This window comes from Haliaeetus albicilla, chromosome 12 (assembly GCF_947461875.1).
Source record: "Haliaeetus albicilla chromosome 12, bHalAlb1.1, whole genome shotgun sequence".
Lineage (NCBI taxonomy): Eukaryota > Metazoa > Chordata > Aves > Accipitriformes > Accipitridae > Haliaeetus > Haliaeetus albicilla.
This window is the reverse complement of record NC_091494.1, coordinates 26,849,837-26,874,045: the sequence shown is the minus strand read 5'-3', so window position 1 is coordinate 26,874,045 and position 24,209 is coordinate 26,849,837. Positions and strand designations below refer to the sequence as shown.

The window sequence follows — 24,209 nt, the reverse complement described above, 5'->3', positions numbered from 1 at the left end:
AAACAGCTGTTTCGCTGGACATTTCATGGCCCAGTCACCTCTAGGTGCAGTCCCAGTAGTGACAACAGCAGCAGGGACACATCCCTGGCATCCAGTTCTCTAGAGCCGACCAAGTGGGTGCACAGGACTCCACCACCACCCTGCAGCCGCCACCGCTCAAGCTTGGCCACTGTTTCATTTCTGACTATAGCGACTGCTAACAATGCTGTCCTTGAGTGGCAGGGAGGAGCAGTGTCATTGCTGCAAAGAGAGACCACAGACTCCAGAAACCCATTATAACAAGGAGTAACAGCCAAAAATACAGCCTGGGAGATTAAGGCAGGAACATAATGCAGCCATGGAACAGCTTATCTGGGGAGGAGGTGGTAGCACCTCTGGTCTTCAAGATTTTTCTTCAGGATTTATCTGGACAAAAGCCCAGCTGACCTGATCCAGTGTTGGCAATGGTCTTGGATCAAGCATGAGCTTGGACTAGAGACCTCCAGTAGTATCTTCCAACCATCAGTTCTCGGACTTGATGAAACAGTGGGGCACTTTGAAACCAGGTCTGAGAGAAGTCATGTTTTTCAGTAAGGTAACACATTGACTGGATGAATGCTACTGAGCCAGACCAGAACATGTGCCGTCTCAAGAGCATTAACACCTTATCACCGATGCAGTATGGACTGGAGACCACATTTATGCCCATCCACCTGCCTTCCTCTGTTCTGCAGGAGTGAACAGCTGAGAGGCTTAACACGTGTCTTCAGCACGGGACTTCAATTCCTCAACACAGAGACACCGGAGGTATTTTAGGGTCTGCCTCATGACAAGACACCAAGGACAAAGCATTAAATTCTCCACTGCAGCTCCTATGCTTCTGATAATGGAGTTTCCTAATTCATAGCCGTAAAGTGAAAGTACAGCTACAGGTTATTACACTGGCCAAAGAATGAATATTTAGCTATGTGTGACTTTTCCAGCAATTTGACAATAAACCCTCTGAGCCACAGCGCTCCATTTCTACTCACCTTTGAATCCTGTTAGTTAAAAGAACTAGTTGCAATTTTTTTATTATTTTTTATATCTGGCTTTAAATTCTTGACCAAAACTGTCCAAACTGTAGAAACAATGAAGATCTTACCTGTAACTGAGATCTCGTGTGAATTATTGGCAACAACCTTCATTGTACGTGCCTAAAGATGCTGCCATCTCTGAATTATCTGTGATTTCAAAACTCCAAATGCTTTCAGTTTGTGTCCTTAAATATGTTTTTACAATATCCTTATTTTCTCATGAGCCTCAGTTTTCAAATCAAAGTTTATTAAAATGTCAAAAATAGAACTTACAGTTTCACATATGAAATAAGAGGGCATACATAGTACAGGCCTTTAGTAACAAAATAGGTGAATAATGCTTAACAAGCTAAAGCAGGTAGGTGACATCACCGGTCATTAACATACAATCTCAGGTTAAGAAAATCTAAACACTAATGCCAACATGCTCATACATATCTATCAAAGGGGGAATGGTTCAATCTAGAGTGGAGAAAGTAGGCTGCCTCCATTGGGAGAGTGAACAAGATGCATCTCAGCAGCAGAGGCTGGTGCAGACTCCTCTGGTATCCACATACTGGAGGAAACGTAAGATGAACCAAAACATTTATGGAGTAATATGTTATTTTCTTTTTAAAGCCTCATAAATCTGAAGAGCACAGTTTCCATCTGGGAACCTGACTTGTTGCTAAAGCATAAAACAGCAACTCCGGCAAAGGCTTCTGCTGGAGAAGTCCTTGTTCTGTTCTATTCGCCAGGGTTTGTTGCTCAGTTCTGAGGTCTCTCATTCTCACATCAGTGACTGCCTAATTTCTGGCAATCACCAGAAAGGAACATATGAAAGATTTAATACTCTGAATCCTTAATTGCCCTTTCTGTTAAAAATTAAATATTTGATTCATCTGAATATTCAAGAAAGACAACATAAATACAAAAGCATGTACATAATAAAAAACATATACTGAATTTCTTAACCATACCGCTCAATCAACTACTATATAGTGACTAATTATTTCTCATTCTAGCTTACCAGCTTATTTGTGAAATTCCATTCCTCCTACCTATCCAGTACCTTGGAGAACTAGGAAAGCTCACAGATGTTTTGTGATATGGCTGAAGTCCTTCACTGAGCTGTGTTCTTCTTGCTCCTTGTGCTTTTCCAGTTATTAAGTAGCACAAGACACAGATGTCAATACTTGCTGCTTGAGATGGAGTCCTGAATATTCTTCACCCTGCAAAGAAGTCCCCTGCATGGTTCAAACTGCGCTGATCCTTAAGGGGAGAGGAAACTCATTTGTTTAACTCTTTCTCAAAGGTTACTCCCCATTCTTTTCATGGCATATATGGGTAGCCAGAGCTTTGGGGAAATTTATTACGATTAGATTTCTCCATCTTTGTACATACGCATGCTGATTCCTGGTGATTAAATCAAATGGGCAGCACTGGATTACTTCTAAGACAAGCTTAATACAAAATACAAACTGCAATTCAGTTCAATACATTAATAATAATTAAAAAAAAAAAATCACCACAGTCATTTAAAACCACAAGGCCATCAATATCATCTGCCAGCAGCCAGGCCCTTGTGTATGGCTACACCAATTAAAAAGAGTCAAAGTTCCTGCTAGTGACTCTCTACTAGTAACAAAAATGTATGAAATCCTGGTAAAACTAGCCAAGACTACCATTAAATGAGAAGATATTCCAGTACAGATATGTAATCTAAGCTAGGGCATGGTTGATTGCATACATTTGTGCTACATATCAAAGCTACTTTAATAAAGTTTTAGAAAAAAGTAAAACCAAGAAGCAGCCACGTGCACCTCTGGGTCACTGCTGCCTACAATAATCTACAGCCAAATGCTACCTCTTCCCTTTCGTTAGTGTCCACATGAATGGCATGATTAAGCACGTTTCAGATCTGGCAGGGGAATTAGCTTTCATTTGTACAGCCCACTTCAACTGTGCAACAGAAAAAGAAACTCAGCTGTAATGTCCCTTGGATCACACCCCTTCCCCAACCTTCATCTTTTCATTTGTTGCATGGTACAGGACTTTCCATTTGACTTTATAAGGTAACTTGAAAAACCATGAAGCTTTTATGAATTAGTGAGAAGGTAAACAAAGGGGAGGAGAGGAAATTAATACTTTAGTGGAGATAATCTCAATTTTATCTAACTGTACTGCTACACCAGCTTACATTTTCCATTTGAAGTCATTTTACTTAAGGGATGATGAGGTGAGATTAACCAAAGTTTTCATGCATCATCTGAATCCTGTTTTTCAAAAGGCTTCTATTAAAAGCGGTTAGCAATTAATTATCCTTTATCAAGTAGAAGATATAAATCTGGTTCCTAGTGGAAACCCAGGTCCAATTCTTAGTTTGGCTGTGGAGGCAATTCTGTGTGCAAACTTCATATTAAAGTTAGGGTTTATTCCAGCTTGTAGCCTCTGGGTCAAGCTGGGTTCCTGCACACACTATCACATATAATGAACTCTCTGACACTGGAATTTAAGATGTCATTTTTGTTGCTGATGCACAAGGCACCACAGAGTCCAACTTCCTCCACGATTATGTGGACAATGGAAATAGTTTGTTCACTAAAATAAGCAAATAGGACTTAAAGACACTCAGGGAGGAAACCCGGGGCCATTTTACATAGCAGATTTTTTTCCCTGTCTCACTAAAACAGCAAGACAAATACTTCCACAGAAGTCCGGACAAATTTTTGTCTGCAACCATGTTAGAAACCTGTATCTGAAAGTATATGCCAAATCAATCCACAATGACAGACAGACCTACTTTTTTAAGTGGCTAGAAAATACTATTTTATACAGCTGCTCTTATTGCACAAGTCCATGCAATCAGAGATTTATCTAAAATCAGACACATTGCAAAAACTAAAAAAAAAAAAAAAAAAATTTTAAATCCTAGAAAACCTCCAGCGCTATGATACAAGCCATGTTGCACAGTGAAAAGCTCCAGTCAAAATTCTGCAAGAGGATATTCAAAAGTGCCTGCATCATTCAGGAGCACATCCACCACCAAAAGTCTTCCTCAGAATTTAAATTTCATATAAAAATATCATTTCTTGTTTCTGGAAGAAAACTCTCTAAAACATCCCTTCATTTGCCTGGTAAAACAAAGACTAGCAACGAGCCTCTCGGATCATCTCTTCCTGTGTCCACCAAACAAGGGGCACCTCGTACCCTGTCTTGCCAATGCCTCAGGTCCAAAAGTGTTGGGTTTTTTTGCAAACCAGGTGGTGGGGTTGATAAACAGAGTGGTCTCAAAGCAACAAGCACATCGGAAAAGCCTCTCTCACAGATAGGCTGGTACGTGGAAATTCCTGATAAGCGTTTGAAATGCTATTACCAGTCTGTACCCCATTACGGGACCAGGGTGCTCTGAAGCTGCAAACCTCAACCCGGCATGCAGGAAAACTTCCACTGAACTCAGTGGGGCCGCTTGCATTCGCCTCTGGGAGCACAAAAGTTTGCAGGACTAAAGCCTTAACACAAACCATTGTAAAGTCCATCTGAGTCTGTCCCTCCCAGAGCCAGACCTAGCTTGTGTGTGTGTCTTTCGTATATGAAATTTAAAAAAAAAAAAAAAAAAAAAAAAAAAATTTCCATAGGAAACTGATTATCACTTTCTCCCCTCCCCCTTCTAATATTTTGGCACAAATGCATATGATATTCAATGCAGATATAAAGAAACAGATAATTGGATAGCACTGACAAAGTTATGAGACTTATTTGGCAAATTTGAACCATTAAAAACAAGTGCTAAGGGTTTTTTTCCAGTTGTGGAAGTTGTTTGCCATGACAGTTGCTGCAGGGACAAGATAGTAAACAGTCTGGAGCATGTATGTTTAAAATGAACATTTTATAATACAAGTAAATACACACTCTCCCAATTTCTCCAGGCAAAACTACATCTCAGAGCATTTTAATCAGCTGAAATAAGTTTTAAACAGAGGGGTTTTGTGTCTGAGATGTCCTGGTTCATGCGCAGTCAGATGTGACAGCATGGGATAACCTGTTAAGTTGCATATTCTGAAAATGGCAGCAAGGGCCTGTTCACTTCCATCACTAGAGCTGACCTGGACACTGAATCCACTAAGCCCCTAAGACTTCAGAAGTGGCAGATACCATTCAACATACTGAGAAAATAGAATACAAACTTTCTGTAGTTAATGCAAATAGACTGCACAATAACAAAGGCTTAACTTAGCCAGCCAGAGCTCCCCAAGTAACAAACGTCTGTCCATGAGCAGCTCAAGTCAAAAGTCACTGCAGCAATATCAGGAGCCTAAGTTTGGCCTTTTGTTTCACGTCAATCCAGTCTGAGACCATCAGGATATCAGCTGCATCTCTCAGGCATGAAGCAAGACTCTGCCTCCTCGTTAGTAGTCCAGCGTGGGAAATACATTCCTTTTGGGAACATTACTGGGCAAATTAGTTCTTATGTGTGCTTTAAATGCTTCCTTTCCCCCCTACTGCTGCAATCCCAGGGAGGACATGTGTGGATCAGGTAGATGGTGACAGGAATGCATGAGCAAGAGTCATCCCAAAGTCCCACGGTATCTGGCTTTTCAGAGATGCTGCATGACACGAGCCTGGAGTTGTGTTAGGCAAATGGAAAGCTTCCTCCCAGCCATCAGCAGCTTCTGCGTGCTCACAACAGCACAGAGTGAGCAGCCAGACAGGCATGACGCGGCTGGAGGCAGAGCACTGGCTTCTCTCCACTGGAACAAAGTCTAGTTTTCTGTTGTGATAAACTTCAGCTTCAAATTCTAACTGCAATGGCCCATAGCATTGTAACCAAAGTGCTAACAGTTTCAGTGGAAGTGGCTTAAATGAGTATTTAGTTTAAAAAAACAAAACAAAACAAAGAAAATCCACCTTTTTTTTAGCAGATTTTTTTTCTCATCACTTCAATAACTGGGAATTTGTTTACTATGCACTATGCATTTTCCTAAGGGTTAAGCCAATTCTGTTTTCCAGAGTCTTTGTTATGCCCACCCCCCCCATCCCCCCAGATGTTTCCTTAGGAGACACTGGAACAACGAATACTCGGGGAGCCCATTTGTGTAAGGACCTTGTCTAGCCACTGCAAAGGACCATTAAGATGCAGTTCAATCCAGCAGGGAGTACTGGTCACAGTCTGCCGCCTGCAAGAAAGAAGGGGGGGGGGGGGGAGAAGAAAAAAAAAAGAACATAAATGTGACCTACAAAACTTTACAAATGTGAAAAGGTTTTACAGCTACTGAAGCATTCTTTCCTGCTTAGACAATAGTCTTGCATGTGGGGCCAAAGGAATGTCTCTCCCCTCTATAACACGCTTCTGGCCTATGCTGCCAACTTCTATTTAAAAACCCTACCTTTTCTCTTTACATTTCTTATGATCCCAAAGGAGCAACTCACCAAATAACCTATTTACTACTCAGATTCCTGAAAACAGGCAGCAGCATTGGATTCACTGAAGAGAAAAGGTGTTTATCTAAGCAAAATTCTTCAGTTTTATTTTGCAGACCTTGCCTCTCCTAATTAGACAGCAACGTAAGCAATTAAATTTCTCTATGTGTAAGACAAGGATATTTTTTTACTGTATCTTTAGGTTTTAGCAGAATGTGGAAGTGATGGAGAGAGATCACCACTCAGCCATACTATCTCCCTTCCGCAGCCCCATGGAGCCCTCCCTGTTGTGCAGCCAGAGCTGCCGCTGAGCATCCTTTTTGCACAGCTTGGGAGGATGCGCTGGAGGTTTGAACCCTACACTACATGTGCTGTGTATGGGGCACTCCAACAGATTTGCATGTGATCAGCTACCTCAAAAGAAGCAGAAATGCTGCAGAGTGTGAAAAGTTGCAAAACCTATCAGAAAAGCAGAAACATAGTATTAAACCATGTGTTTTAAAATCCCTCAAGAGCTGGCAGCTGTGGCTGAAGAGTAGAAGGGGATATGCCTTGCTGGGTCAGCACACACCATACTTTTACTTTCCCCTGCCACAAAGCACCTTCCCCCTCTCCTATCTGCCTCTCTGTTATTCTCCCTGAGGCCAGAGCCCATGGAGTGTCTCCAGATGGTAAAGCAGAAAGAGATGGGAAGGGAAGGGAGGCCAAGGCACAGGGCAAGGGACTCTCCCTCCTCTGCAGAGGGATGGCCTAAGTCTTGTTCCAGGCAGAGTGGCAGGGACAGCTGCTGTGGAGGAGGAAGATTACAAAGAGAGAGAAATAGCCTGGAAACAGCCTTGTTTTACACCCTGATTTCCCACAGAAGCTGTCCTTGGAATCTGTTTGTGGGAGGCAAAAGCCAAAGTCTGCAGGACCCAGGGAGAAACCGTTGCTGAAAAGGGGACCCTCTGCTCCATGGGGCTGCCCTGCACTCCCATCGCCATCCTTGCCCCTTCACGGCAGGGCAGAGGAGTGGGGCTCCAAGGTACGGCTCTGCAAGGCTTTGGCCAAGGGCTGTAACCCGTTCTGTTGATGAATCTGTATCGCTCATCCTTTGAACTGAAAATGGAAGCAGCTCCCTGAAGGCACCCCACCCATTCCCAGCTCAGGCGCGGCGGACCAGAGCTGGCCGGCCAGGCAATGCCCCAAGAGTGGGCGTATGGGCAGGGCTTGTCCTATACAGCGATTTAATGGTAAGTGTTTTGCATTAAGGGGTGTCTTGTGAGCTGTTTGGGCAGGAAGACTACAGGACAGCGAGAGCAGAACACCTCTCGCTCTGTCAGCTTCAGCGAAGCACACAAACCTCCCAGGTGCCAGGAAAAACTAGTCTCCCATTGCTGCCTGAAACTAGCCTAACACTAAGCAGCCCAACGACTGTCCCAGCAACACTGTACAGAAACCCACTACCCATGGGGCTGCTGCGCTTCTGCCCTCTGCAAACCTACCACGGCAAACTTCATTCTGCCTTCCCACCTGGATGACCAACACATCAGCTCCAGCCTTTCAGAAAGGCAAACCCTCAAAAGCTCTCCATGCCTTCAGCTTGCTCCACCAGGCTCTCACTGGACAGAGGAGAACCTCTGTATCACAGGCTGCTTATGCAATTGGCTTCTCCTCCCTTCCCTCCACCAAATCCCTGGCACACAAGAGCACTAAACACCCCACCAACTGGAATGCTCAAAAGGCTAAGCAGCTGAACCAGAAATCACTGGAACACTGCTCTGGATGCAGCTCCCACAGTAACTTTTTCATATATGAATCAGTTCAACAACTAAACGTGCTCTGACAAAGGTAATCAGACGTAGTATTTTGTGGCAAGGAAATGAAGAAGCGAGAGAGCAGCTTCGGCGCGGTCAGCGTGAGCGTAGGGTTTCACTGACTACAGTACTCTAATGAGATAGTTGACTTTCCGTAAGTCATGCTCATCTGGATTTCATTACGAGCCGTGGCTGCGAGCCAGGGCTGAAATGCTCTGGCCCGGGTGCAGGACAATTTCAAAACAAAATGGACTCCAAACATCTGGAGAAATGAAGAAAGTGGGAGAGTAATGTGCAGGGTCCAGGCTCCAGCTGATACTATGGCATCTCCCCCGTCTGCTGCAGGCAGCTGTGCAAGGGGAGCATCAGCAGAGAGCCTTGCTGCTCTGGGAGACAGGGACTGCCCCCAGATTTTCAAATAAGGCCACAGAATTAGAGGGTACACAGTCACGTAAGTATTTCAAAATCACATTTGGCTTAAATCTTTGCCAGCTTTCTCTCTCATAAAACGACATTCATTTTCCAACGAATTTCGTCTCTCCTACTTGTACTATTAAACACTGATTTCACTCCCTTTGCTACTTTGGGATGTTTGCTTGCTAATGCAGTGGAGCAACAGCAACACAAGCTATGGAGTACTCTGTCCCTCACAGTCTCCACTGTCCCCGTGTTGTCAGGATAACCACATCATTGATCCCAAATATCAGACCCTACTGCATCTCCTTTTTTATCTTCAATATTCACTGGGAAAAATAGTCACACTGTTTCTCCCACTGCCTCCAGCCACATTTAAGCAATTACCCTATGACAAGCACTAAGGAAAGGATAAGGAGATTTAACTATAATTTTGCAGCAACTCTAACAGTTCTTCCAAATATAAATTTTCAAGCCAATCTGCTTTTATTTTAATTCCATTAGTCCCTGATAAAAGAAGCATCAAACCCAACCCATATCTTTTAGGAAGCACTCACACTGATCCTGTCCTGATATCAGTGTAGTCATAAGACACTCAAACTATAAATACACATCTAATTTCAAGGAAAAAAAAAGTAATAGTTCTGACACAGGCCATCTGGATTTATCTACTGTGCTTCGGGTAAAATTCTTGCTTCATACAACACTGAACAAATACACATGGTCTTCCAGGTGTATCACGTGATGTATGTTTTAGACAAATAGGATGGGAAAAGAGAAGAGATCAACACATTCTCAACAACTACAACCTATCTGCATTACTGAAGAGACACTGTGTTAATTCCCCACACCTTAAAAGCTGAGTAAAGAAGCTTTGCAGAACACTGTCCTAGGCTGTGAAATACAGGAGTGGCAATGGCAAGCACAGGCATACCGCAAAGTTTCATTTGAAAGGCCTGACCTGTATTCTGCTCCCCATCCCTTGACAAAGCTCATTCGAATTGTGCACATTCTGGTCAGCTGATACACAGCTTCGAAGCCCTGATTTACAGACTGAGCCAAGAGAGCGGCAAATTCCTGGTTGTTAAAAATCTTCAAGTTACATCCTGTGAAAAAAGAACATGACAAGAACAAGGCATTAACTTAACTAGATTAAGAAATCCATTTCTTTCTGAGGATGGAAAGAAACTCAATGCTGCTTTCCCATATCCTCAGACCATGTGGTACTATACACAGATTGTTTAAACACAGCATTTCAGAAAAAGGAATCAAGGTTGCCACATTTCCACAGCTCATATGCTGAAAAGGAAGAAAACCATGTTACAGGACAGGGAATGATTAATGCTAGTGCCCACACAGCAGATTGCTATCTATGAAACCAGACTTGGGATCCTCATGTGGAACCTCCTTCTATCTCCTTTACAATCATTTCCCTCATACTGTAATTTAAAAGCCTAACTATGATCACAACACTTAATGGCAATCACTATGGGGCCTGAAAGAAAGGGATGCACAGGCTAAAAATGGGAACTGACTGCTCTTGGATTTACACGGTGTCCGTCAGCAGAAGTAATGCAGAAGTTCTGAAGTGAAACCGCTCTGGCAAGCCAGAAACCAGTTCTCGGGGTTAAAAAGGCTGGTAGCAGAGCTGCTTCTGCTATAATCCTCTCTTAAATGTAACTATCACGCACCAAAGAATTTTCCTTTAAAACGGGAGTTTTCCCCCTATGTTCAGTCACAGCTAAAAGACTAAAACCAACTTATTCAACTGTTTTATGTGATAAAGGTGAAATATAACAACATTCTTCACAGTTTAAATAAATAAATAAATACACAACTATTAAAAAAGTGTTGCCATGCTTGCTTTCTCCCAGATAACCAGAAACAAGTTAAACTCCAAAACTTGGCACACAACTAATGCTCATTTGGGATTACATATGGGCCAAGTCTGAAAAACAACCATTTGGACTGTGATGAATTGTATTTTTCTAAAATCACTTCTGAGCCTACTCTCTTGGGCTGGACTCATACTGTCATCTGTTTTGGGTCAAACTGCATATAGCAAAGCATAACCGCATGCAACAGCTCAGCAGCTGCAGAAACAACTACCCATTTTTGTGACCATAAAAGAGCACAGCCCAAGAGCCATGTATCTTGCAGAGAGTTTGAAGAGAAGCTGTGTCATTGCAGTCTAAGGGAGGAAAATAAGAAGGGTGAGAGCATCAGGGCCAGGTTGAGCACAGAGAAAATGCTATGGCAAGGAAAGCAAAAAACTTGATCAGGATCAGACTGCCAAGCTGTTCAGACTTCAGGACTGGATGGGAACAGGTCTCTCCACGACTGTGCCTGGGAGGAGCAGGTACCTGATCTTGTCAACAAGGGAATGAAGAAACAGCTTCAAACCCAGCAAAGATTTGAAGATCAGTCTGAGAAGGCAGCCAAAGACTGTGGCAAAAATGGGAAGAGCTGCAGTCCAAAAAATGTGCCTTAGATGAATCTACAGCAGAAACATGGGTTGTTTATGTCTTCAGATGTTGACTCCAGCCGGGGTGGACTCTTGTGATGTGGCTGGAGAATTAAGTCATGTTTGCAACACTGACAGCTGCTTCCTAAGCATCTGAGAAAGGAAACCCCTTAAGATGGGCCGGAGCTTGCAGTGTATGGATCTCTTCTCAAAAGAAAGACAATCTTCATTCAAATATTTCTAAACAAAAAAGTTTGGTTTTCAAATATATACATACGTCTAACTGTAAAAAAATCAGCTTTTGTAAGCCTAGCTAAATAGCTAAAGTCTGTTTCGAACGGCATCCTCTCATACTAGCTCTTTTGCATGTATCTAACAAAAAAGTATTTTCTTCCTAGATAGATGCAATAAAATGTCTTATTACCTTTCAGCTTACTTTAGACATACATTTGCTGTAACCAGAACAACAAGGTGCCTGCAAATGCAATTTTCCTAGAATAAAACTAATTCACAAAGGGGGTGAAAGTTTTACTACAGAACAAAGTAACAATTTAAATCTATTGTGGGTGACTCTAAATTAAGAAAAATTTCTTACATTATATTCTTTTACTGAAAGGTACAAACAAAATTATAAACATGACTATAAACATTACAATACAATAATGGACTGATAAAACACTGCACGGAACAAGTGGCAGATCCTGCTCTTAGTTCTGCTTAGATCCTGCAGTACTATTTCTTCCCACTTGTATGAAAGTAGTACAAACAATTGTTGGAGCATACATAGTAGCTTCCTTTATCGGTACCTTCATCCTTTATGCTATAAAAAATGCCCTGCTTGAGTTGTCAGGTTGCTTATAATAGGGTTCAAGTTTCTGATTATTGTCAAGAACAGAGCTCAACAAATCCATACCTACCTTGACAAAGAGCTTGCTTTTCATAGCAGGACCCTGTTTGCAAAAGGTGAAGCCTGTGTAGGATCACAGCTAGGGCATACTTCCTTACCTGGTGGAATCTTGCAAACTGTTGCTGGGTGCCAGCCATAGCGTTGGTTGCAGTTGGGAGACTGGACAAAAATGGCACTGTCACTAAGGCACTCGGCAAATACCTCGCCGCCAATGTAGTAGAGTCTTACTCCTCTTCCTAGGAAACACATGGCACAGTTTTGGTTTAGCTTAGAACAATCATCTGCAAAACATGCAAGAAGAGCTGGTATAGACGTAGACAACCTCTGCATGAGGCAGCTCTCAAAAAGCAGCTAAACTATGAGTGATGGAAAATGAAAACCACCTCTTTTGGCCCACTGGGTACTCCCATTAGGGAGCAATAAATCTGCTCTGTGAGTTAAGCTGAGGAAAGCAGGAGGACAAATTTATAAAGTCAGAATTGCACTCTCTGGCCCCACTGTCAATCACAGCCTGGACTGCATAAATTTACCACCTCACAGCCTGCATACTCCAAACATACATGTCTCTGATATTTTCCATATGAATGTTCTACCAGTTAGCATATGGTTTTCAACCTTTTCTGAAAGTCATTGTAGCTGGATAGAACTGTTTATTTACTTAGTGATTTGGAATTAAATTATACAACATTTTAAAATAATTGCCTTTTGCTTGAGATTACATTGTATACAAAGACAAACATACATTTCCCATAGGAGTTTACACAAATTATTAAAATCTCAGTTAATAAAGAAACAAATTTCCAGAATACATCTTTGTTGCTCAAATAAACATTTGCTGTAGTCTTACGTTCCTATCTGAATACCTTGCTTTCATTCTTCCATAGAGCATAAGGAACCTGCTGAATTTAAAGACTTATTTCTAAATATTGGTGGGTTTCTTGGTGTTAGGGGTTTTTTGATATTAGAAATAAGTAAGGAAAGATCCTCCTGTATCAAAGTTTACTGCTCAGGAAAGGGTATAAAGGGGAGCAAAATCAGGACAAAAAGCAGGAGGTTCATTTTTGATAGAAGTCAGCAGAAAACACAGCAAAACATAAGCAATTTTGCCTTTTAGTAAAATTGCATAAATCTGGGATATTCTATTTAGCACAAGTTTAACTGAAAATAAAATTGCATGTTACTTTGCAGCATAAGCAGGAAAAGTGGAAATTGAGATGAAAAACAAGAAACTAAGTTTCAAGAACAGTCAGTTGGAAAATAAAATAGTGCAGGAGGGAAAAGGAAGACACGAGATTATCACTAACATCCATCCAAATACAAAAGAGTGCATGTAAAAGTTTAAATTCTGTCTCTATTACATGCAGCAATTTTAAGTGTTCCTCAGTGCACTTTTTCATTATACTTTTATGAAAAAATAAAATCAGTGTTCCTTTATGGAAGATCAGCCTGCATGGATATTCAAACATCACAGTGTTCTAAAACTGACCGAGGTGCATGCCAATTAGCTAAATAAACAGCTTTACATGCAGGTCTCCACATTCCACCTTGAAAGACACTGACTAAACCAAAGAATTAGAAATTACCAATGTGTCGTCTTGTGAGTTCCACTGCCGCATTTCTGTTCACGTTAGACAGTAAACCAAGGCAGAATCGTTCAGAATTAGATGGGTCAGTGAAGCCATCCACGGTCATAGAGGGCTGAGAGGCGTGGAAAGTCTCTCCCACTCGCTGGTTGAGTTCATAGTAGGATATCGAGCACCAGAAAGCTGGCTCGCAGTAGGTAACAGGCTGCAGATCTGCACAAAAAAAAGCAAAATGAATCACAGGCCCTCAGTAGGGGAAGGGGGATGAAAAAAAGCAACCGTTTTGAAATATTGTTCTGCTTCATTCCTTGGGCTCACTTTAACCAGTAAACTTTAATTATTTGACAGATTTTAACGGACCACAGCTAGAAAGCTGCATCACCTCTGAAGCTTTTGGCACATGGAACAATCACAAACAGTCAAAGAAATTAGTCACTTAGCAAGTGGGGTGAAACTTAACTATCTTCATACTTGAAGAAAATTTAAAAAATAAAGCTAGCTTTACTATGAAATATGGGATCACTTTTAGGTAGCCAGTACCCTAAAAAGAAAAGAGAAAAGGACAGAAAAGAAAGAAACAGAAAACCTTAGAAAGAGCAGACCACAAACCTGCTTTCAACAGCACAGGTCTCCAGAACCCTAATGCTGTGCACTTATACCAAGTACCCAGCAAATCCAACTTTTATTCTTACTGACTCTGTTATGATCTCTCTAGCACTGATGAAACCAGTAGAGGTGTCTGCAATGTGCACCAAATTGTACATAACACTGGCATCAAAGTGATTTAAAAATGAGATGCTTTCTTCCAGTGCATTTAATCTCAAATTATGAAAAGAAAATCCAATTTTCCAATAGATGATGGCACATCTCTTTTATCGGGGTTATGGTTTGACACAGCCTGCGGACTGAAGCGAAAGGACCAAGGTTCATGAGCAAACTGAGGCTGAGGCAGTCTCAGGAAGACAATACTTGATATGCATGAAAAGTGGGACATTCAAATGGCTTCGAATTATTTAACTGCTCCCACTGAAGCCAATGAGATTTCAGCAGAGGAAGGCTCAAGTCAAATATTCTTGGAAATACTGCACTAGATGGTGCCCAGTCCTGCTGCAAGCCAAGAATCTGCTGAGCAGAGGAAATGGAAAGCAGACTAAGCTAAATGATAAGTGCTTTATTCCCCAAATTCAATGCAAGAAATAAAAGCAAGAGAAGAATTCCCTCCAGTCCTCCCCTCAATTTATCACTTCATCCCTGTTCAAATGGTGCTTAAAAGCAGAACACAACAGCTTCCCATCTGGCCAAAGAGTTAACATCAAGCAGCAAAACCCAGCTTTTTCCATAGGCTTTCCCATCTGTTGCTCCTGCAAGGCTTAGGCGAATCTGGGGCTTAAGAGATCAGCTCCAAAAAATCAAAGACAGGTTTTTACCATCCCAGCCTCCTCTCATGATGAAGAGGGTGTCTCTACAGAGGTTTGAGGGTAATTTCTCATTTGGTACCTGCTGTTACTCTGTAACCTTTAGAAACAGGTTGAAGCAGCCTGGCTTCAGACAAAAGACATGCTGGTTTCCTCTCCATTGCTGTGGTGTACCAGTTCCCAAAGTAGCCAATAATCAGAAAAAAACTTTGGTTTCTGCTTTGTTACAAGCTTTGCTGACAGCAAATAAGGAATTGAATAAAAGTGCATCTGGGGAACTCTGTAATCCTTAGCAGATCTTCAAAGTCCATGAATTTTGGAGCTTATACCCATTCCCAGCTTCTTTCACAGTCTCTCTTTCCTTAATTATATCATCCAAAAGAAAAATGCTCTATCACAAGCAAAGCCCGATGTTCCTGCTCTCCGCCACACCTTACACCCACAAAAGCAAAAGCCTATCTTCCTCTTACAGAAAAGGACATAATGCTCAAAGCAAAAGCTAACAGAAGGCAGTTCAACAGAACAGTGGTCGCTACATCAATTTAAGAGATCTGGTAAGCATACCTGCCGTTTCATCACATTTTAAACAATTTCACAGCTTAAAGCAAGCCCATCTCCTGATACGTGCAGATGATATTGAACACACCCAGGAGTCACACAAGTTTACTGTTCTCTGCTTTTTTCTCTTGTACAACATATTTGGTTGTCCCACTGGAAACTGCCACATCAGGCATATTTCTCCAATACCAGCCTCATTTCATCAATTAGCAGTTGTGGCCTGCAGCAGTAATCTGTACACATCGTAACTGACTCTGGGCTTCACATGGCTCCAGTGCAATTTGTATAGAGGTACAGCAAATACCAGCACTAATCAGAGTCTCTTAAGTGTGTCCACCCACTTAGGAAAACAGATTGTGTTCCACATAACCGTGCTCTTATTCCACAGCAAGTGCCTTTTTAATTGAAAGGCTGCTCAGCTCCAGAAAAATCAAATCAACTTTTGTTGATCCTTAAGTAATGTCCTCAGATTGGTACTGTTCAAGTTATAAAAACACCAAAGCCTGTATTGCTCTCTATGGTTTTGTGGTCCTTTCCTTCAAAAACCACCTCCGCTTGGTTACGACTCACGGGAACTGTGGATTCCCCACTGAAGGATGCACAGAAATTTTATTTCCGGCTTATTTGCAATTTGAGGAAAGACACAAACCAACAAATCCTATTTTGAAGAAAAACTTATCTCTAAAAAAATGCAACCAAGCTTTTAATAATGCTGCTTTCTCCTGTGATTTGTGGTCTTAGGCTTCAGCTTAAGCTGTCATGGGATGGGCAAGTTTCGTCTTACATTAGAGCTGTCCTGAACGTTCATTTTCAATTTATGGATTTACTGTTTGGGGAAAAGTAAAAGAACGTAGATCTGCTAAAACAAAAGAATCCTGAAGAGGTACACAATTAACTAACACGATACACTAAAACCAAGCAAATCCTGCCTGAATTGTCTCCATACAATTTCAACCTTGACTCACTACAGCTCTGCTTTCACAAGTGTCCACTGAATATTGGGATGCTACCCATATTGCATCTTCCCTACAAGATGGAGGTACTATCTGTTCAGCTGCAGAGGAAAAAAATCTGCTGGCTGCTTTGCACTCTCTACAATGTGTGCTCTAAGCATAAGAGCGGTTGTTATCCTAGTTTCAGTTAATGCGTTTGATACACAATGTATACCAGAAGTTACTGATATATGTTATCTAACTGTCTTAGTTGCAGCCCCAGTAATTCTAACTCCCTCCTCAGAAACAAAAAGATAAATAGGTGTGCATACTCCCTTCCCCTCTGTACTTTGGGAAGGGCTGTCTTTTCACTGCTTTGGGAAATAGTGTTTCAACACAGAGAGTAACAGAGGCTTATGTTACTGATGGATTTGACCATAGGGTATGCGCTTACTTCATTTACAGCTTTTGCGTCAAGTCTTCTGTGGAGCAAACACTGACAATGGATTTCCTGTACACCAAGGGACTGCCTCACTCCAAATAACAATATGCATGCAACCTCAGGCCTGGCCCTTGGCCAGCATAAACTCCCTGACTTCATTCCAAATGTCCACATAATGCTGGCAACTCTCCTTTCATTTTGGTTGCTTTCTGTATTTTCTCCAGTTTGTATTTCAGTAATACAGAAGAGATCATTGGATATCTATAACTTCTACTTAAATCTTATGTTTGACAAGTGAAAATTTACAACTGAAATTTTGGACCAAAACTAAAATGCTTCCATATCAAATGCACAAGCTGAAAGGAGTTAAAAAAAACCCCAGTACGTTACCTTGCAACGCTTTTCTGCCTGTGAATGGGGAGATGAAACTCCCTAAGTTCCTTCAACCCCATATTACAGTCTTACAGCTTTATGCTGAAATACACACATTGCACCTCATACAAACCTTGCTTCTATTGTCCTAGTTGGTTTGCTTCATGCTAGTTTATTGCCTTTGTAATTCTCTGGATGGGATTTAAGTCCAAAGTTCAGCTTACACAAAGTAAACTGTCTTAAAAGCTTCAGGTAGTTCTGGTCAAATAAATAGACATCAATACTGTGACTTGATTTTCCTAATGGCAAAACCGCAAAAGCCCACTGCACTCTGCTGCTGAGACCTTGCTGGTAATTTTCCTCATCGCACGCTGTTGTGTTTTTTAAATTTCTACTCAATTTTCTTAACAAACATACAGAGAAAGCCTGATTAAACTTCTGCAGATGAAAGTACAGCCCTAGACACTGGAGCATTCTGCTTATCCACAGAATTATATAGCACAGCAAAAGCAGGAACACTGCAGATCACCAGCCACCAAGTAACTTCTAACAGGAGAGAGAACCTGCAAAGCTGAGTAGTTCTGCTCTTACAGTCTATGTAACTCCTTTCTGGGCTGCAGAGACCATCAGGCTGAAGGTCTGATGGGCTGCTGCTGTTTTCACCTACATTGCTATAGGCAGCTCCTTTAGATATGCCATCTACAAGGTACAGATGCAGACAACTTTGTCATTTGACAGTCCTTAAAGAGTTGCTTAGCTATGTGCCATTGCATTTATTATTCTGTAGCTTCCTCACATGCAAAAATTTACAATAAAATTTTTAAAAAAGACAAGAAGTTCTTAATTTGTGGAAGCTCTTGACTAAGAGCAATAAATATTTGGCTTGCAAAACTTAAAGTTATCTTTTAATGTTGGTAAGTTAAAATGCTTTTCTGATGTCTGCTCCTTAGACTACAAAGAGATTCCTTGTGGTTAACCAGCTTCACCTGCTCCTACTTAGTTTTTGTCACCAGACAGCACATTAGACATCTGACAGGCCCATCAGCTGAGCAGCATGTGTTAATAACTAGTATCCTTGTTAGAAAGGATATGTATTGGGGCCTCTTTCCTAGAAACTCCTTTTTTCCTTATGTAAGGCAGATGCCACAGTCAGCTTGCCAGGTTGGTTTTGTTACATGTAATTGGCTTTTTATTTTTACGTTGAAAAAAATTGCTAGAAATTCTCATCAACTCCAAGGCAGCACACTGAAGCATAATGGATTCAAACAAAAAAAGAAAAAATGACAAAAAAATAAGTCAGCCATATATTCTTTTCTTAGGCTTTAACAGTTAAAGCAAATAAAAACTTAGTGGCACCGTGGCAATACATCCTACGCTTTTAAAAAAAAAAAAGGGGGGGGGAGAAGAGAAAAGAAATCCCCTCTTCAACAGCCCCAAGATACCTACAAGTCAGCCAATGACTGACAAATTTTGGAGCAGTGTCAAAGTACTCTGTGCCAGGATTAAAAGCATATGTAAACTTTATGGCTATGGTTATTCAAGAGTAATCTCAAGTGGCCTCTGTCTGCTGGCTTAATGAGCATTTAGAGAACTGATCCTGCAGCTAGCCAGGGCTGTGAGTGCTTTTTATGACAGACCGTTGAGAGCAATTTCAAACAGGGTAAGAGCTCAAACTGATGAAGATCAGACCTTTTATGTCTGTAGGTAAGAAAATAAAGGGCAGAGCCATTTGAGAAGACAACAGAGGTTCAGAGATAGCCACAAAACCTCTAATAGTATCTCAAAGGTAAAGGCCCTGTTCAACCGCTATTCCTTCTTCTTCAGCTTTCCTCCTATTTACTTTCTACAGTTTATGGAGTGAATCAGTGACAGCAGTGACCTATTAGGACTGGACTATGTTCCATTTCAGCACCAACCAACTTTGAGCCTTCTCCACTTTGCTCTGCTCAGTCCACGCTCAGTGTCGTACTATAACAACTTATACACCTGGGCCATCAGTTGTTCCAGTGGTTTAGGGCACTGGGACATGAGGGCTCTGGGCTGCTTTATCCCTATGCAGTCCAGGGATGCCCCTCAGGCAGACTTACCTTATGATCTGACACCATCCTAGCACTCATAGTTTTGTTAGGAGTCCCCAGCCACTGCCACCCAAACCCTCAAGGCCATGCCTATCTGTGCTGTGTAACTGCACACTTGCTCTGCGGGGGACATGGGTTTGCTCCTGAGCTGGGTTTACATGAGGATGCAATGCATTTGCTGCCCTTCAGTCAAGCAGATGATTGCCTGAGCTGACAAAGCAGTGCAGGCAAATCTGCAGCTCTGAACCTCAGCCCCCTGTCCACAATATGTGGATAACAGCATTTGCCCTATAATGAATGTAACATCAAATTAATAAATTAAAAAAAATTGCAAGACGCTCTGATGTATTGTAAAAGAGACCAGTAAGCACTACAAATCTACAAGGTAACTTTCCAGGAGACAAAATTTAACCTCAAGCTGCAGCCTTTAAAAATATAAGGACACAAACCCACCAGCAAAACAGACGGATATGTTCCTTGCAAATTCACGTAATCAAATAAGTGTATTTTTGCAGCAGCCCTTTACTCATTCTTTCTGGTGTTTGTCTGCCAACATTTCTTGTTTCTTTATTTAACTCTGATGTAAGTTCAGATTTCTTTATTTCATATAGAGTTACTGTGAACCACTGTTATCACAGTAAAGAAGATTAGCAGAAAGGCACATCAACGGTGCTCACAACCTCATCAAAAGCACACAACCTCAAGAAATAACATCATCATTAAAATGTCAGTACCTTGACTGTAATTACACACACTTCTCAAAATCACATGCTTACCCAGATTATTGTGTGCTGGAGACATAGGGTTTGGTGATAAGTTTGGAGAACCTGAAAATCAAGACATCATAAGTATTAGAATGGCATCTACACAAGGAAAAACACTTGCAGAAAATCTTCAGTGCTGCCCAGGCTTGCTGGAGGGATAACCTACTTCTCAGTTAAGTCTCATTTTGTGACACCAGCAGCTTCTCTGATGTTGATTACTCTTTACATGAGCTTCCAAATGCTATTATTTATATCAACTTGCTACATCTGCAATACTGCTAAGCATCTTCATAACGCATTCACTTAAGCTTAACCCATTAATTTACAAAACTGAGCATGCAGTTGTCAGTTTTACATTCACTTGCAGTTATCAAAGGTCCAGGTACCATCATGACAGCTACAAACCCAGTTAGCTGGGCATTTAAGAGCTTAATTTTACATTGCCAGGCACAAAACGTACTCATAACAGTTGAAAACATACCACTTGATATCAACAAATCTTACTGGTTTTGGGACAATGGAGTATTGTATCAAGCTATACAGATCTGACCAAACAACTGTCAGAATTTTATCCCCAATCATTTCAATTTGGTCCACAAATTCTGTGCATATATTTCAAATATCTGCACTTGGATGTCCAGAGCAATTTCCATCCTCTGGATGCCACACGGATGCAGACAGGTGGTACAGCCCATTTTTTCTTTTCCTCTCACACTGAGTTTGGCTGGTTTCTTTAAAATTTGTTTTTCTGTAAAGAGGGAAGTCCATGACATGTGAAGGAAGGGATATAGCATTTGAACATAAATTGGGTATTTATAGCATCTTCCAGGCCCATCCTATTCCAGTCCACTTTCAAAAAGTCATACATACATTCCACATGTCAACCACATTACCAATAATTGTATGCACTAAAATGGATTGTGCCAATAGGCTTGTGTTTCATGTAGACAAACCAACCCACACTGCCTTCCTCCATCTGTACAACTGCGGTGAAAGACTGCAAATCAGTCATCCCTCTTTTAGAATCCCACGTATGTTCTATGGCTGAAGACATGCACAGAAACCAAGATATTTGTGTGCAGTATTTGCATTAATTAGGTTCTGCATATCTATTTGCATATCCTTCTTGTAAAGCATCAACCCTTCTAACCAAGGATGTGGTTTTGCTTTTCAAGCAAAAGTTCTATGAATTCAGAGTCTGATTCAGTGGTTCTTACAAGCAGTGACACCACTCAGATCAACAAGATACCTTAAACAGTTTCTCCCAGAAAGGTGAGACCTGCATGTTTAATTTTAAAGTGTTGATACAGGTTAGCACGAACAGGAAGGCTGCTCATTCTAAACCTGGTTACTTGTTTTCTTGGCAATGAGCGAGAACGCAGACTAAATGATAAATGCACTAAATTATAAACCCATTTAAAAACGAATCTGCTAGTGGTCATTTCAAATACAGTTAAACTGGACATTTAAGTATGTAAACAACTAAGCGATCAGAAAAATGCTCTGCAGAAAAGTGCCAGCTACGTGCAAAATTTTCATGTGCATACAGATGACCAGACGCAAGTGCAACACAAACTATCATCCTTACATGAGGCTCCACTGTTTCAGGCTCCTGCTTAGTAGTATCTAATGATGGATGTTGGGGAGAACAAGAACATGCTGTACCTTTTACCAGAAGCTCTAAAACATACAGCCCTGTGCTTTACATGAGATGTCAGGCTACATTTTGCACTCCTACAGGGACAAAATACCTCAAACCACCATCTGATCTTCAGTGCCCCAAAGAAAAAACTTTAAAAGAGTCTCTGATGTGACCTAGAAAGCTGCAGCAAATGGCAAAAGATGACTTACCTGCATCCATGCTGGGGTTCATCTGGTGGTCACTAGTTTCTCCATCCTCACTCAAATAGCCTGGAGGAGGTGTCTCTAGAAGCATAAAATGATCATACTGTCATTGCAACTGGATGCAAAGTCTGGATTTCAGACACCAGAAACATTTACTTGTTATTCACGAGGAGCTAAATTTCTTTTTTATTACTTTTCTTCATCAGACTGCTGAAAGGAGGAGCTGGCACAACCAGGATGATAGCCATAGCATATTTGTGAATAACAGAGGAGAGAGGGGAAACAAAAAAATCCAAATTTTCAGTCCCATAAAACTTTAAGCCGTGTAGACAGTTTTCTGTCCACGTATTTTTTCTTTCCTGGTGTGCAGCTGCATAGCTTGTCCATGCAAATAAGGTGTAAATTGCTTGTAAAAGAGATACATAAATAGAAAAGCTCAATTCCATTCAGAAATCTAGAGAGTTTTACTCAAATTAAAATGGCTGAATGTCATCCAAATCTAAACTTGTTAAAGGAACATTCAGCTTTAGATTCCACAATAAACTGAGTATGTACTACTGAAGGGAAGAGGTGAGTTTAAAGAAAAGAAAACAAAACAAAACTATAAACAGCACTGTTGTGTGTCTACATTTACAGCTTTCATCTATTTTTGTATAGGTTCCCATTCCTTAGCTTCATAGTAACAATGGAAAGAAAGACTTTCCAGTCATCCAGGTTTGCATACATAGACACGATTCACTGTGCAATATGACCCTTTTCCCTCCGCTTGCTGTATGGACGATATACAGTACCTGGAATGTAGTTGCTCTGTGGCTCGATACCTGCTGGGAAGTTAGTGTTCTCTGGAATAGAATGACTATAATCGTCTAACGGCGGAAACTCAGCTGGGATCTCTGTGTGCCGAGGCACCAGCACTGGAGGTAACACTGCACAAATGGAAACAAAAAAAAAAAAATAGAACAGCAACGTTAACAGCTTTAAAATAAAATTACTGAAACCCTAGAAAATGAAGAGAAACCAGTTTGGAGTAACACCCTTAAATACATGCAACACCAAAGTCACTAATTAAGGGACACAATTTGATACTTGCTTCTGAAATAACAGCAGCAGTTAAAGATGCTATTCTTAACGTATCTCAGCTGGGGATGGGATACATGCTTATCTGAACACACCTAATCTGTCTGCCCCTTTGAAGGCAAAGAAACAGGTCTTCTTGAAAAATTATTTAAGAGAAGTTATACCACATAATTCAAAAGGAATAAATTTCACATAAAATGAAACAGCAAAGTAGGATTAGCATAAACATCCAGACTGGTTCTGCAGATTTGTACTGACACGCAGCAGAACTATCTGCAGTTCCAGATGAAAGCCTCTTTCAGAGGCAGGAGGAGACTTCAGAACAGGAAGTTCAGTTGTGTTGGGAGCTATTCTTAGACCCACTTCAACTTAACACTAAGTTTATCCTTAATTTAATACCAACAACTAGGGATACGCAGAACATTGTTGTAGTTCATACTTGTATCTACTACATGTGTGTGTTGTTTACAGGCACACAATGCCACATTAGGAACCTGGCAACAATGCAACCTGCTCAACTTGGATTTTATCGATTTAAAATGATATTTCCCCCCGAGTGCAGATTCATAAATTATTCTACTGCATACAGTAAGAGATTACCATCAATAATAGATACACTTTGGTTTTAAACCCCTACGCCTGCTGCTTTATTCAATTTTGAAACACACTTATAAATCCCTTATGCTGGTACCAAGAAGCTGAGGTATCTGCACAGAGGGCCAGCAGTACCTGGGGTTTCCACTCTTTGGTAATGATAAGGATTCACACAGACTTCATCCTTCTTCATGTTAAAGGCATACTCGCACATCTCCATGGCACGCAGCTCATGGTGGCTATGAAGGTCTGGCCATCGCCACAGCCGGCAGTAGATCACATGGGGAAGACCTTTCCGGTGAGACACTTGCAGCCGGCCATCTAATGATCTGCAGTCAGAATATAAAGATGACAGCAATTTAGACTGGCATTAATACATGTGTAGTACTGATCACATCCCATCAAACACTACACAGAGGAACCTAATGTGAAGACTGCAGACTTCAGCAGCAGGCTCAAAGCATAGGCTGCCCAGCAAATGCAGTATCCTGACACAATCCAAAAGGTGCTAGT

At 41.2% G+C, this 24,209-nt stretch overlaps 1 protein-coding gene across 1 annotated transcript in view; it reads right to left on the bottom strand.

The window, feature by feature from the left end:
* Positions 1-1,281: 1,281 nt before the first annotated feature.
* SMAD3 (SMAD family member 3) overlaps positions 1,282-24,209 on the bottom strand; it is a 79,475-nt gene continuing 56,547 nt past the window's right edge. Inside the window, exons 2-9 of the mRNA XM_069798647.1 lie at positions 23,832-24,025; positions 22,817-22,951; positions 22,032-22,106; positions 20,193-20,243; positions 13,620-13,832; positions 12,135-12,272; positions 9,627-9,771; positions 1,282-6,211 (exon numbers count right to left, since the gene is read on the bottom strand). Coding sequence (XP_069654748.1) covers positions 6,088-6,211; positions 9,627-9,771; positions 12,135-12,272; positions 13,620-13,832; positions 20,193-20,243; positions 22,032-22,106; positions 22,817-22,951; positions 23,832-24,025 — 1,075 coding nt within the window. The 3' untranslated portion in view covers positions 1,282-6,087. The remainder of the gene's footprint in view (positions 6,212-9,626; positions 9,772-12,134; positions 12,273-13,619; positions 13,833-20,192; positions 20,244-22,031; positions 22,107-22,816; positions 22,952-23,831; positions 24,026-24,209) is intronic.